This window comes from Pongo abelii, chromosome 2, assembly GCF_028885655.2.
Source record: "Pongo abelii isolate AG06213 chromosome 2, NHGRI_mPonAbe1-v2.0_pri, whole genome shotgun sequence".
Lineage (NCBI taxonomy): Eukaryota > Metazoa > Chordata > Mammalia > Primates > Hominidae > Pongo > Pongo abelii.
Window position 1 is genome coordinate 192,959,465 of NC_085928.1, and position 16,551 is coordinate 192,976,015.

The 16,551-nt window shown below is 38.7% G+C and overlaps 1 protein-coding gene across 5 annotated transcripts in view; it reads right to left on the reverse strand.

Annotated features, from left to right (window-relative positions):
• Positions 1 to 16,551, reverse strand: part of DCUN1D1 (defective in cullin neddylation 1 domain containing 1) — a 42,629-nt gene that overhangs the window by 3,138 nt on the left and 22,940 nt on the right. For all 5 annotated transcript variants that reach the window (XM_054553047.2, XM_054553048.2, XM_054553046.2 and 2 more), the window contains 3 exons: positions 14,602 to 14,732; positions 1,062 to 1,144; positions 748 to 844 (listed from right to left, as the gene is read on the reverse strand). In XM_054553047.2, the coding sequence (XP_054409022.1) occupies positions 748 to 844; positions 1,062 to 1,144; positions 14,602 to 14,732 (311 nt within the window). The remainder of the gene's footprint in view (positions 1 to 747; positions 845 to 1,061; positions 1,145 to 14,601; positions 14,733 to 16,551) is intronic.

A 16,551-nucleotide genomic window follows, 5' to 3' on the forward strand; every position in this document is an offset into this window, starting at 1 on the left:
TTGAACCCAGGAGGCATAGGTTGCAGTGAGCTGAGACTGCACCACTGCACTCCAGCCTGGGCAACAGAGCGAGACTCCATCTCAAAAAAAAAAAGTCACTGAACTTAAGGAATTTACAACCAAGCTTACACAAAAGACTACCAGATGAAAAAGAGATACAAATAAGTACAAAAGTACATCAAGAAGTAAAAAGGTTCCTAAACTGAAAACCTAAAACACGGATAAAAATTACTCATGCCTTTCTGGAAGACATGAATGCTGAGTAGGAATTGAAGGAAACAGAAGAATATAGACTGGTAAATGTATGAAGGTATTTCATACATTCAGAAGAGCATTAAAAAAAGCCTGGAGCTGGGCACAGCGGCTCATGCCTATAATCCCAACACTTTGGGCAGGAGGATTGCTTGAGGCCAGGAGTACAAGAGAGCAAGACCCCTACTTCTATAAAACATTAAGAAATTAGTCAGGCATTGTGGCGCATGCCTGTAGTCCTAGTTCCTTGGGAGGCTGAGGCAGGAGGACTGCTGAGCCCAGGAATTTGAAGACTTGCAATAAGCCATGCTTGCACCAATGCACCTACCCTGGGCAACAGAGTGAGACTCTATCTAAAAAAAAAAAAAAAACAAAAAACAAAAGCTCAGAGAAGGGAATTCCAACTCCGAGAAAAACAAAAGTACCTAAGAAGTTCAAGGGTATGTGATAAAAAGGCACATTAAAAAAAATTGGTGTGGCAAAAATTTTCATTACCTTCTTCATCATAATTAGACATGTCATCTGCAATCATCGTACTGAAGTCTAAAAGAAGATTCCAAGTGTCTTTTGGTATTGATCGTTTATGATGTTCCTATTTAAAAACAAAAACAAAATACATTTGTATCACTAAAAAGAGCTGGACAAAAACAGTTTGGACAATTTTAAATACAATGCAAAACAACTGTGTAACAAAATTCTGGTAATCAAATTTCTCATTCTACATCCAATACATTATGTTAATTTATCTATCTTTAAACATAGCAGAATTTTAGGGAAAACAGAGAGAAATGTAGAAAATGTGAACTTACCAACAAAAATTTATTCCATAAGTCTAAGAATTTAAATCTTCCATTAAGCACTAAGTTCCAGTAGGCAATGGCCATTTCTAGATCTGAAATAGTAAAAATGAATTATGTATTTAAATGCTATAAATATTTGTACCTGCAAAAATAACAAACAAAAAAAAACAGGTATGACCAAAGAAAGTCTAAAAATAAAAAACTTGTATCCTGAATACTTATGTATTAAAAATTTCCTATACAAATGAGTCCAAAGTTTGTATCCTCCCTCTTCAAAAATGACCCAGGGCCTTTAGGGCAAAAAATGATACCACTTATCTCACGGGGGAATTCTGTGTTTTAAATTAGAGAATGCAGTTAAACATAGTAGCTCACAAAAGTGTTCAGATATTAGTTACTGTACACCAGGGTTTCTCAACCTGGGCACTTCCAGCATTTTAGGCCAGATAATTATTTGTTGTAGGGTGCTGTCCTGTGTACTGTAGGAAATTTAGCAATATCTCTGACCTCCACCCACTAGATGCCAGTAGCAGCTTCACTCAGCTCCCACTGGTGACAATAAAAAATGTCTCCATATATTGCCAAAGACCACCTGAGGGCCAACCCAGATGAGAATCCCTGATGCACACCTACAGGTTGGAAGGTGAAGGACTGCTCTTCGATCCTAAGTAACCTTATGCTCTAAATTATTTACTGACTGATCCTGACCACAAAGAGATCGTTAAAAATACTGATCTAAAACTTAAAATTAGTAAGAAACCAAGAATTTCTTAAAGTTTGCCAAAGACAATATAAATGACTTTTTAACTGAGCATGGAGCAGAGAAGGGTAGAGAAGGCAATAATGCCGCATGACAAAGAACTACACTTACCACACAACAGAGAACTACACCTATCACATGACAGAGAACTATGATCTCTTTCAAGGAACCATAGTAGTTAAGAAAGTGTCTAGTTTTTATGAGTGAATTTACTTCTCCAGCACAAGAAAAATTACATCCTAAGTAACTTAAAAGTCCTTCTATTGATAGATGACATCTCGAAACCATTCTTTATAATTGAGAAATCATGAGAGATTAGGAAAGACAAAAATTGAGGCAAGTGCTGCCCCAATTTTTAAAAGCAACAAAGAGCCAGGCGGGGTGGCTCACACTTGTAATCCCAGCACTTTGGGAGGTTGAGTCAGGCAGATCACAAGGTAAGGAGTTCAAGACCAGCCTGGCCAACATGGTGAAACCCCATCACTACTAAAAACACAAAAATTAGCTGGGCATAGCGGCAGGCGCCTGTAATCCCAGCTACTCGGGAGGCTGAGACTAGAGAATCGCTTGAAACCGGAAGGCGGAAGTTGCACTGAGCCAAGATCACACCACTCCACTCCAGTCTGGGCAAGAAAAGCAAAACTCCGTCTCAAAAAAAAAAAAAAAGGAACAAAGAGTAGGCTGGGCACAGTGACTCTTGTCTGTAATCCTAGCACTTTGGGAGGCTGAGGCGGGCAGATCACTTGAGGTCAGGAGTTTGAAACCAGCCTGGCCAACATAGCAAAACCCTGTCTCTACTAAAAATACAAAAAAATTAGCTGAGCATGGTAGCGGGCGCCTGTAATCCCAATTACTTGGGAGGCTGAGACAGGAGAATTTCTTGAACCTGGGAGGTGGAGGTTGCAGTGAGCCAAGATCATGCCACTGCACTCCAGCCTGGGCAACAGAACAAGACTCCGTCTCAAAAACAAACAAACAAAAAAGAGCAAACTTGATGCTAATTCACTATCAAAAACGGGTGATTTGTAAGAAATCAATTATAGGCTGCATGCAGTGGCTCATGCCTGTAATCCCATCACTCTGGGAAGCTGAGGTGAGAAGACTGCTTGAGATCAGGAGTTCAAGACCAGCCTGGGCAACATAGCAAGACCCCATCTCTAGAAAAAATTTAAAAATTAGCCATTCGTGGTGATGCATGCCTGTATTCCCAGCTACTCCAGGAAGCTGAAGCAGGAGAATCCTTTGAGCCCAGGAGATCAAGGCTGCAGTAAGCTATGATCATGCCACTGTACTCCAGCCTGGGTGACAGGTGAGATCTCTTAAAAACAACACAACAACATAAAAAACAATACCTACCTCCCCACCCCCACATACACACACAGTAGCTGGAAACCTGCAAGACTGATCCTTAACTTTCTTCAATGATGGAGACTACATATTCCTCAACTAGCAGACTGAAATACACAGTAGGCATTCAGAAACTGCTAAGTCGACAAACTTCCTATGGTTTCACATACAAACATACTTACCTTCAAATCCATCATCCTCATCTTCCTTCAAACTCAATAGAAGAAACTCTCCTTTCTTCTATCCAAGAATAAGCCCCTTATAGCTCTATTCTAAATCCAATACCATCCTGCCTCTTCAAGGAATGTCGTCTGTTGATTTGCTTTCCCCTCTTCTCAACATCTCCAACTTTACCTTGTTCTCTGGCATTTCAAACTCCATCAAGAAACATGCTCAAGTCATCACTTATCTTTTTTTTTGAGATGGAGTCTCGCTGTGTCACCAGGCTGGAGTGCTATGGCGCAATCTCGGCTCACTGCAACCTCCGACTCCCTGGTTCAAGCAATTCTCCTGCCTCAGCCTCCTGAGTAGCTGGGATTACAGGCACGCACCACCACGCCTGGTTAATTTTTGTATTTTTAGTAGAGACGGAGTTTCACTATGTTGGCCAGGATGGTCTCGATCTCCTGACCTTGTGATCCGCCCGCCTCGGCCTACCAAAGTGCTGGGATTACAGGCATGAGCCACCGTGCCCAGCCAAGTTATCACTTATCTTTTAAAAATCTTTCTTGGATTTTTTTTTTTTTTGGCCAATCAAAATAGGTTTATTTGTTTTTATTATTGTTATTATTATTTGAGACACAGTCTAGCTCTGTAGCTCTCTTGGATCTCTTAATCACCTTTACTGGCTATACCCTTTTTCTCCTTCCCTTCACAGCTAATCTTGAAATAGCACTCAGAATCTTCTACTTTCATACATAATTTGTTTGAAAATCAAATTCTGATGCCCATGTTTTAAGAGAACTAAAAAATACATAATACTGTCTGGGCGCAGTGGCTCACGGGTGTAATCCCAGCACTTTGGGAGGCCAAGGTGGGCGGATCACCTGGGGTCAGGAGCTCGAGACCAGCCTGACCAACATGGTGAAACCCCGTCTCTACTAAAAATGCAAAAAAATTGGCCAGCATGATGGTGGGCGCTTGTAATCCCAACTACTCGGGAGGCTGAGGCAGGAGAATCGCTTGAACCCGGGAGGCAAAGGTTGCAGTGAGCCAAGATGGGGCCATTGCACTCCAGCCTGGGTGACAAGAACAAAACTCTGTCTCAAAAAAAAAAAAAAAAAAAAAAATACATAACACCAATTTCTAATGGCACTTCCCTTTTAATCCTTGCAATCTGTAAAATCTGTAAAGCCAATATTCCTTCCAGGTTAATTCTGTTCTTTTCTTTACCAACTCAACATACAATTGTTTGGCTTAAGTGCCAAAAATGTTGTGACTAGATATTTGCTGTTACTAGTGTGCTTAATTCACTTCAAGTGCTTTAAATTTATGAGAACTAAGCATATTGCTAGTATATTTTTTTCCTTTTCAACTAATTTGTATAAAATAAGGATGATGATGAAATATTCAAATAAGTACTAACCATGTGGCACCTATAAATGCCGATATGTCAAGCTGATATACCAAAATAAGAATTTGACAAAAGTAAAAGTTCAGGTTGTAATCCTGAACAACATAGTGAGACTTGGTCTCTACTAAAAATCAAAAAACCAGCCGAGCATGGTGGCACATGCCTGTAGTCCCAGCTACTCAAGAGGTTGAGGCAGGAAGACTGATGGAGCCCAGGAGGTTGAGGCTGCAGTAGGTCATGATTGTGCCACTGCACTCCAGCCTGGGTGACAGAGAGAGACCCTGTCTCCAAAAAAAAAAAAAAACACCACACACAAAAGAAAGAAAGTTCAGGTTGTAAAAGAAGATAAATTCTTTTTTTTTTTTTTTTGAGACGGAGTTTCACTCTTGTTGCCCAAGCTGGAGTGCAGTGGCGCGATCCCTGCTCACCACAACCTCTGCCTCCCGGGTTCAAGTGATTCTCCTGCCTCAGCCTCCCAAGTAGCTGGGACTACAGGCATGCGCCACTATGCCCAGCTAATTTTTTATTTTTAGTAAAGACAGGATTTCTCCCTGTTGGTCAGGCTGGTCTCGAACTTCTGACCTCAGATGATCCGCCCACCTTGGCCTCTCAAAGTGCTGGGATTACAGGTGTGAGCCACCACGCACGTCTAAAAGAAGGGAATTTCTTATAGTCTACATTCATTGCCCTGTTTCCCCATTTCCCACAAATTCTAATCCTGTTAACCAATGTCTACCTGTCATCCACCCAAATGAAATTAAACTCTGAAGGGTCATCAGACCCTCTGGTTACTAAATGAATACTCTTATGTCCTCTCTGCCATATCTTAGAGAACTGAGCGTACCTCCTGATAGAACTGTCACTTCCTTCAGCTTCAATGATAAGCACTCTTACTGATTTTCCTCCATTCAATCTAGGCTTCTCACTTCTTTTCCTGGGGCTCCTCTTCCTCCATTCATCCATTAAATGTTGGTGTTTTGTAACAATGTGTGTCAACAATAACCACTTTTCTAATCTCCCTCAGATTTTCAAACTTGGTTTCAAATATCATTTTTCATGTTATACATTCAACCACCCCTAAAAGCTCCTAAATCTGAAACCTATCTCTATATTCCAGACTCAGATATCTAACTGCCAGAAGACATCTTCCAACTTGGTATCCACGAACAACTTAAACTCAGCAGGGCTCAAACTGAACTCTATCTTACCTCTATAGACCTGCTCTTCCTTCTCTCTCTCAATGTCACCATCCACTACAGTATTTCTCAATGAAACACTTCTCATTAGCACCATCCCCATCCCCACCACCCTGCATCTCCTTCCCATGGCCAGTCATGGCCTTAGGTCATTATGAAAAAAACCCCACAGGTTCCCCAGATGTCTCCTGAAAGTGTTGATAATCTCTGAGAAAGGCTCCTTCCTTCCTCATCATACACAACCAACCAAAGTACCTTTTAAATCTATCTCTTCTCCATCCCCACTGGGAAGACCTATGTTAGGATATTCCTCGTTTCTAACTAAATCACTGGGATAGCTCCATAACCAATCTCTCTTCTAGTTCAGCTTTCACTTCTTTCAAAGGACCACAGTGCTTTGAGATCGACCTTTCAGGCATGAATCTGGTGTCACTTCCATGTTAAAATTCTTCAATCATTTCCAATTACCTTTAGATAAAATTTGCACTTCTAGTCAAATGAACGCACTTGCAGTTCCTCAAAGGTGGAATGTTCTTTCACCTCTGAGCAAGTGAACATGCTAACCCCTCAACCTGAAATGGCTTCTTTTTTCCTTTGGTCTTGAAAACGTGCATTCATTCTTCAAGGCTCAAAAACTATACCCTTTTTGAAGGTACTGCAAACTACCCCAGACAGACTAAAGATGCTCTTGACTCCATGCTCTCAGTGAAAGCAGTCCAGTGTTTTTGAATAAAAAAGGAAGACTTTAACTCAAAAAGATTAATAAGTTATAACTAAGAGCTGAAATACATAAGATTAAACAAGGATAAAATGTTAATTGTCACAGATATAGGAAAAGAAGCCCTTACAAAGAAATTTATAAGTGATGAAGAGAGCAGCCTAGCTAGAGAGAGGTGATTTAACATAGTAGTTTAGAGTATGAGTTTTAGTCTCTTAAACCCCTACTCTACCACCAGCAGTTAAGTGACCTTGGGCAACTGGGCTGACTTCTCCTTGATTCAGTTTAAAATGAAGATAACAATAGTACCTATCCTTACCTGGTTGTTCTAAGGACTAAATGAGTTAATACATAACAAAGCATTCATAACAGTACCTGGTAAATAACATATCAGTTCTTACTATTATCATTATTTTAAATCATTTAGAATTATTAGATTCTGAAGCAGTATTGGAAAAGACAACAAAGTCAGTGATAAGGTAACAAGAAGCAACAGCAGTTAAAATAAATGGAAGGAAAATATAGAGAAAAAGAAATAACCAAGTCCTAATAACAAGCTATTGCATAAAACTGAGGTCCCTGCAAAATAAATCCTTAAGTCCTTATGGTAAAATGTAAAATGCAAACAGAGATACTCCCCATGTTATTCTTTCAAAGAGAATCAACAAGAATAATGTGGGATTTCACAGCAGATGATCAGCTGAATGCAGGATGAACATGGAAATGAATTGAGACTAGACTCAATTACAGTCCCCAAAAGAAGCAAAATGTTGCCAGCTCACTGGGGAGGATGGAATGGTGATTAAAAATCCTATTCACAATGTCTTTTTTTAATCAATCTCAACAAATTTTATAACAATGAAAAAAGAGATATAAAATAACATATATAGTATAAGTCTGTTCATACAAAGTTCAAAACCAGTGCTTGCACATTTTCAAATGGTTCAACAAATAAAATACGTGTGTACATCCATCTACTGAGATATAAAGAAAACATGGTAAAATGTTAACAATTGGGAATCCAGGTGAAGAATATGCAAAAGTTCACAAAACTATTTTGCTACCTTTTTTGATTGATATTTTCAATTGGTATTTTTCAAAACAAAAAGAGGTAAGTTAAAAAACCAGACAAAGCTAATTTATATTGTTTAGGAACGCAAACATGAGTAGTAAAAGAATTAAGACTATAATTATCAAAATTCAGAATAATTTCCAACTCTGGGAAGAAAGATGAGCTTTTGCTGGGATCTTCTGATGTCAGCAGTTTCTTCACCTGGCTGTATAAATGCATGAACTTTTCTTTATATTTATTAAATTATCTATATAAATTCTATGCATTTTTTTCTGTGTGCACATTTCATGAGAAAAAAGGTAAAAACAGTATGATGAGGTATATAAAAATACAAATAAAAATCGCTATACACTTGTTAAACATTAGTATTTGAGAATGCTGCTTCTGCTTTGTAACATGCAAACATAAGTATGAGGCTTTTGCTATGAGTCATTTACTTGAGATCATTTATCAAAAGGCACTTACTGAGGACCAATTTTTGAGGCTAGCAATATAATAATGTCATTTATTTTTACATGAGGTGGTTCTTTTCTTATACAACCATCAATTCTGAATCTGGTTTAGTTTGGTATTAGATAATACTTCATACACAATTTATACTGTTCATGTCTAAAATTTGTCTATTTTTCTAAAGCTTTTTCTGATTTCCTCATTAGGATTTCACAGTATCTTTTGTGAAACAGTCAGAAGTTGGTCAGAATTTCACATTCTTAAATTGACTTTTTTTTTTTTTTTTTTTTTGAGACTGAGTCTCACTCTTGCTGTCTGGAATGCAGTGCAATGGTGCGATCTCGGCTCACTGCAACCTCTGCCTCCAGGGTTCAAGGGATTCTCCTGCCTCAGCCTTCCGGGTAGCTGGGATTACGGGTATGCGCCACCACACCCGGCTAATTTAAACTGACTTTTAATACAGTGATATTAATTCACTTGAGGGTCTCCTCCTGTGTTTTCTAAACCAATATCAAAATCTAAATCATCATCACTTCCTTCACTTCTTCTGCAGCTTCTTCTATGGATGGAACTTAGATTATTTTCAATATTCTCTGTTTTTCCTGGTTCTTTATTGAACAGAATAGCAACGTCTTCTTCTTTCCACATTTTGCGCAAACTTCAAGTTCATAGGCACACGGTCTACACGTTATGAGATAAGAATCCTCCACTGTCTTCTGTAAACATTTAACACATTTTTTTGGTTTGATAATGGTTTGTATTTGCTATATTTTACATGCCACTCAAGAACTTCTTTACAGTGCTGACATACTCCATCAGGAGGGTTTTTTTTTTTGAGACTGAGTCTGGCTCTGTCACCCAGGCTGGAGTGCGGTGGTGTGATCTTGGCTCACTGCAACCTCCACCTCCCAGGTTCATGTGAACCTGCCTCAGCCTCCCGAGTAGCTGGGATTACAGGCACCCACCACCACACCTGGCTAATTTTTGTATTTTTAGTAGAGACAAGGTTTCACCATGTTGGTCAGGCTGGTCTCCAACTCCTGACCTCAGGAGATCCACCCACCTTGGCCTCCCAAAGTGCTGGGATTACAGGCGTGAGCCACCGCGCCCAGCTGCATCATGGTTTTGTGTTAGTTTTCTTGGTCTGAACATGCTTATCAAACTTTTTTTTTTTTTTTGAGGCAGAGTTTTGCTCTGTCGCCCAGGCTGGAGTGCAGTGGCATGATCTCAGCTCACTGCAACCTCTGACTCCCGGGTTTAAGCCATTCTCCTGCCTCAGCCCCCGGGGTAGCTGGGATTACAGGCAGGCACCACCATGCCTGGCTAATTTTTTATTTTTAGTAGAGATAGAGTTTCACCATGTTGGTAAGGCCGGTCTCGAACTCCTGACCGCAAGTGATCCACCCGCCTCAGCCTCCAAAGTGCTAGGATTATAGGCGTGAGCCACCGTGCCCAGTTGAACTTGCCATTTTTGAAGCTAAATATATTCTGGTGCTTCTGAGGCCTGGAATGAGGCACGTTGCCTTTCTGGGAGCTCATCACCGAAACCCCAATCACCCCTCACTGGGAGCAGGCAAAAGCCACGTCTTAATTTACTTAGAAATATCTACAGCTAATACAACATAACAACAACAACAACAAAACACAGAATGTGGAGTCATAAGGCCTGAGATCTAGTCTCAGTGCCAGTCCAATCACTCTCCAGTTAGGTGACCTTATTAACAAGTCAGTCTCTCTGGCTATGAGTTTCCTCATCTATATGATGGAGAAGATAATATGCTTTTACTTAGCTCAAAGGGGTTGTTATGAGAACCAAATGGGATTATATAGATGATCGTGTTCTTTAAAACACTATAAAATTGTTCCTAAATATTAAATATTTAACGAATAATGTTCAAATCATTTAAATCAATTGTAGAGGTATAAGATTCCAACTGAACCACAACCTACAAGAAAGTGACTCACAGACTTTAGTCTAATAAAAGTTCAGTATGGCCCTAAAAATGATATGGCTGCTAAAGAACATACATAATCTTTGATCAAATTAACATAATGAATAGTCTCACAAAAATTAACAGACCCACGGTGTTATATATTTACTTAGCCTCCTTTTGAAATATGATGTTCAACTTTATGGGTTCTATTTTGAAAGAAATTGGAAATGTGTTTGGGGGGATAGTAGTGGGAATAACAAATGTCTCCTGTAAGAAGAATAGTTAATTAATGCTGGCCTGGAAAAAAACAACAGGTAACTGAGAGTGGATCTTTAATTTTAGCCTTTGTCTGTGTTGCACTGGGGGACAAGTAAGAGCAATGATAGAAGTAATAAAGACAAAGATGTTAGCTTAATAAGGAAGAACTGTGTAAGAACAAGTAAGGATATTCTGTGATAGGAATGGACAACTTCCTAAAACAATGTGTGTCCAGTCCCTGCATGTTCAAAAGGAGAAGCTGAATGAGCATCAGGTAAGGATGCTACTTTGGGTAGGTTAAATTTTATAGAGGACTTATGAAATCCTTTTCAAATTTTAAGATCCAGGCAATTATCAGAAAATGGCAGGCTGGGTGTGGTGGCTCATGCCTGTAATCCCAAGACTTTGGGAGGCCAAGGCGGGGTGATCACTTGAGGCCAGGAGGTTGAGGCCAGCCTGGGCAACATGGTGAGTCCTTATCTCTACAAAAAATATAAAAATTAGTCAGGCGCGGTGGCACACGCCTGTAGTCCTGGCTACTCCGGAGGCAGAGGCAGGAGGATCACTTGAGCCTAGGAGTTTGAGACTGCAATGAGCTATGATCATGGCACTACAGTCCAACCTAGGCAAGAGAGCCAGATCCTGTATCTAAAACAAATTTAAAAAAAAATGTTTAAGTCAGATTACAAAAGCAGATGGCAATAGAGGAAGCACCCTATCCTGGTATCACAAGAAGTAAGGTTATAAAAAGTGAAAAAATAACCAGCCTGGGCAATACCGCAAGTCTCCAGCTCCACAAGAAATTAAAAAATTAGCCTGGCATAGTGGTGCTTGCCTATATAGTTCCAGCCACTCGGGAGGCGGAGGCAGGAGGATCACTTGAGCCCAGGAAGTCAAGCCTGCAGTGAGCCACGATCGCACCACTGCATTCCAGCCTGGGCAACAGAGCAAGACCCTGCATCAAAAAAAAAAAAAAAAACAGTAAAACAGAAACATGGAATACAGCAGTTCTCACTTTAATTAGCACAGCTATTTATAAACAAGCCACAGTGCTGTCACTCACTCTCTGCCAATTTGCTTTGGGCCTTACCTCTCCTATGATCTTCTAATTCCTGTCCGCCAAATCTTGTCATTTGAGAGCCCTGTGAGCCCTTAGAAAGGCTGCTAAAACTGTTTCCTTTTCAACTAAACTCTGCAAATAAGCACGCCATTACATTTCCTGATACCTCACACCAAAGCAAAACAAACCAAAAAAACCATCATTTGTCTCTTACTACATTTTTCTTTCTTTTAACTAATAGACTTTTTTAGTTTTAGGTTTATGAAAAGTTGAGCAGAAAGGAGATTTCCATATACCCTCTTCCCCAGTCAGTTCCTACTATTTTTAACATCTTGCTTTAGTGTGGTATATTTTTTATAACTGATGAATCAATATGAATATATTATTATTGACTAAAGTCCATATTCTATATTAGAGTTCATTATTTGTATTGTACACTGTATGGTTGTGGGGGGGGTCTTAAATAATATTTTCATTGTAGGTAAATACATATAACATAAAGTTTATCATCTGAACCTTTTTGAAGTGTGCAGTTCAGTGTGAAGTACATTCACATTGCTGTGCCATCGATCTTCAGAATGCTCATCTTATGAAACAAAAACTCTACATCCTTTAAATATTACATTTTTTTCTTCAGCACAATACTTATTAGATAACAGAATAAACATACATCATTCTTCAACATAATGCTTTCACATAATCTGTTTCTCAATTTTTTCCTGTAATCTAAAATTCCAATTTACCATATTAATATATCCAATAGTTATAAAAATTTAATTTTGCTCAATTTTTACCACAAGTAATAAAAACTAACATTCAGTCTCAAAACTATATATTCACCCAAAACACCATTTATTTTGTGCTCCAGTAAAGGGTAGCGATATAACTAAGAAATAGGTTATGTCCCTTTAAATCAACATTTGACATTCACATTATATTTAATCTTATCAAAATATTGTACTACACTTCTAAATATGACAAAATAATTATTTTACACATACATGTAAATTCAAAGACTTTAACAGATTATTATTTGTGGAAAGGAAAGAGAAAAATAGAAAAAACATCCCAATTAACTGGTGGCCCCAGACAGAAACTAATTGTAGGTAACCTGGCTTATTTTGCCTGCAAAATGAGGATTTTTCCTTTAAGAATAAGATCCTATCTATATTGAGCAATCAAGTTGGCAAGGAGGCTTTATTATTGAGAATTTCGCTTTACAAATATGTTATGAATCTTTCATCAATTCAGTCATGTTTAGTAACTCGTGGGGCCATACCACATAACAAAGGTTATACATTTATCCCTTCCTCTCTACCTTTCCGTCACTTCCTCAATCTAATCCCTGTTCATATAAACTGTTTCTCAATACTTCCCCCCTAATTTAAAAGATAAAGTGGAATTAGTGCAAAAGGCCCCTTATTAGCCTCTCCAACTACTATATCTTCAAAAACCAAAAAAAAAAAAAAACCAAAAAAAAAACCTCACTTACCTTCACTGGGTAAGTTACTTAACCTTCCTGTGCCTAAATTTCCTCATCTTCAAATTAAGGATAATAAACTGCTAGCACTTTATTGCTATGTATTTGGCACGGCACATAGCAGGAGGTAAATTACTGAATGAAAGGATGACAACTCAAAAAATTGGTAAACATTAAATGAGGCAGTGCTATGGTTTGGATATGGTTGGTTTGTTCCCACCAAAACTCCTACGGAAATTTTATCCCCAGTGTGCTGGTGCTGGAAGGTGAGGCCTGGTGGGCAGTGTTTAACTCATGGGGGTGCACCGATCCCTCATGAATGGCTTGGTGCTATTCTCCTTTTGCAACAGTGAGTTCTTGCCAGAGGGAATGGATTAGTTCCTGGAGTGTGTTATTATAAAGCGAGGCTTCTCCTCCTGTTTGGTCTCTCTCTTCACAGGAGTCCACTTCCCCTTTGACCTTGTCTGCCACATGATGATGCAGCATAAAAGCCCTCTGCAGAAGCCAGGGCCATGCCCCACTCCTAGCCTGCAGAATCATGAGCTAAACAAACCTCTTTGTCAGTTACCCAGTCTCAGGAATTCTGTTATACCAACGTGGAATGGACTTACATACAAGACAAGTAGTATATGTAAAGTACAGTACTTAGCACAGTGCCAGGCATACTAAAAGCTCACATTAAATGGAAGTTATCACCATCATCAAAATCTTCATTGGGTCCCCATTTCCCACAAATTCCAATTTAAACCTTTCTGTCTCCAAAAAAAAAACAAAAACAAAATCCTCTCTGATTTCAAAAGAAGCCTGTGGTTATTTAGCTTTCTTGTGTCTCACCAATTTAATCTCTAAACAAGCATTCTCATTAAAATCAAACCAACAACTTCTCTCTTGCACAAAGCCAAGCTTATTGCTGAAATTTTAGAACTTCATTCATAACTATCTTCTCACTGGAACATCTTTTATCTTCCCTTGTCCAGCCAAATACCAAATCCTTTAGTTCATATCCCACCTTGTCCAGGAAGCATTTCCCAACCACTCCTGCTTTTACTCATTTCTCCCTCTAAAACCCTTACATACTTTTATTATTTTGTAATTATCTACTAGCACTATCTAATCTTTTTAGGTAATTTGCAAATTACACTGTATCTTTTACTCTCATATCCCTTAGCTATCCCAAAAGCAAATGTACAAATACAAATGGATTGATCTAAACTTTTACAGTGGTTATTTGTGGATAATAAGATTATGAATGATAAGCATTTCATTTTTCATCCTTACAGTTTTCAAATAAATCATAACAAGAAAGACTAAATTTATCTGGCATTCTATGACTCAGAGATCTTATAGTGCTATTTCTAGAGATCCTAAGATCCTAAAGTATCTTCAGGGTCATGGATGAAAAAATGAGTGAATGAATGAACGCATAAACAAATAACTGTCAGTGGAATTTTAACAACTATCTTCTACACTGACTGTAGTTTTCATAAAACAAAAGTCAGTGGTTCACATATAGTACCTGGTAAACTTACTCAATGTGCATGGTATTTTCTGATTAAAAGTTTCCTGTTTCTAATTACTTTTCAATAATTGGTATTTTCATGACTTTATGCTCAAAACACACAACTTTCTATTACAAAAACGACACTGTCAATGTATTTGAATATATCTGAAACACCAAATATAATTTTTAAAAATTCTTACCTAATCCTTTTTGTCCTGGATTCTTTGCAAAATTAAAAGTAAACTGGTAAAAATCCTTAAATCGTCCTGGTTCTTTCAATTCTTGTTCCATCTTGGGTATCTGGGCCTTTAGTTTTTCTATGCTGTCACATCTGCATTGTAAAATTAAGTTTATAAAAGATTAACTGTTTCACTATAAATTAATAATTTATTTATTCCCATGAGGGCTTACATTTATTTCCTAGAACTACTTCTTTAAAAGTCAAATAGTTGGAATTCAATCTTTTTATATTACATAAATATAAACACGCATGGGGGTTAGCTGCGGGAAGAAGAGGTCTAGAGTGATTAAATGTTCTAAATAATTACTTTTAAAAGAAACGGGCTATTCGTTTTAATGACATAATTCACTAGACTATCAACACTTTCACTAGTAGAAGTCAACTTCAGTGGATAAACAAGAATGTAATCAGCATAACAATCATTTTAAACTGTATCAGACACTACTGACATAGTAATTAATCGCATCTGCCATCTAAATTAACTAAAAGTATGGTCTCTCGCTTCTGAGGAACATTCCTTTTGAAAACTTGCTTCTTGTTATATACAAAGTACAGTAGTAAAAGGTGAACCTCCTACCACCTCCAACTGAATTATCTCAAAATAATATTAAGCTTTTTCTGTATGTGCAAAACATTCAACTTTCAAAGAGTTTGAAAAGCTCTAAGTACCAAGCCTTACTTTCCTCATATAACCTTATGGTAGAAATACCCTATTTCTTATAGATTCCACAAACAAATCAATTCAACTTTTTTCCTTCTAATCATTTTTTGCTTTCATTTTTCTTCTACATTCTTTGTAACACCTTCCAGATCATTAGTTTGTAAATTAAAATTTTGATTTGAAAGTTCATTACATATTACATGAATTCAGTTTCAAATTTTTAAAAACATTGCTTCCTTAAGTTCTGATGAAACCTGTCCTAGCACAGAAAATCCCAGCAAGTTCAGGATGGGCCTGGCTTTGGCTGAAGGACATAGTGTCCAGGCCAGTTAATTTACTGCCTCTCAGCTTTAAACCTATCCTTCTTTGCCCTACTTTGTGATATTGGACTGCAAACTGTGAGACTTCATTTTTCTTGCCAGCTGGCTCCGTGTTAGGCTCTACCAAGAGCCAATGAAAGGCTGGAAGAGGAAGAAGGAACTTTTCTTATCCCAGTTTGTTTTCTCCAGAGGGCAAGGGTTTTAGCGTGTGGGAAGGTCCCAGCAGTATCCACCAGTGGTACCAATCTCACAGCCTGCAGCAAGTGGCCTCCAGGCAGTTTTTTCACCAGCATCACAGGTGGCCACACCCTCTCCCCCCAACCCCCAGATCTGAATCTCAGCCTTGTGGGGATCTCCTAAGCTTCTAAATTTCTTGTCTGTTCCCTTCCCTTACTTCCCAGAGGTGGTAGCAGCTTGCTATGTTATGCCTTGGAGTTTCCTTTTATCCCTTTGACAGAGCAAAGCAAGTCTTTAAATTTCCTCTGTTAAAATTACAGGTGTGGTTTTTGTTTTGTTGTTGTTGTTATTGTTGTTTTTGAGATGGAGTATCGCTCTTGCTGCCCAGGCTGGAGTGCAATGGCGTGATCTCGGCTCACCACAACCTCCGCCTCCCGGGTTCAAGCGATTCTCCTGCCTCAGCCTCCCAAGTAGCTGGGATTACAGGCATGCACCACTATGCCCAGCTAATTTTGTATTTTTTGTAGAGACGGGGTTTCTCCATGTTGGTCAGGCTGGTCTCAAACTCCCAAACTAAGGTGATCCACCCACCTCGGCCTCCCAAAGTGCTGGGACTACAGGCATGAGCCACCGCGCCTGGCCCCTGGTGTGGTTTTTGTATCTTGACTGGACCCTGACTGACTGCAATGTCACTCAGACGCAAATCATGACTCTAATACTACATAATTCTATAATTTCTCTGTATCTCAAT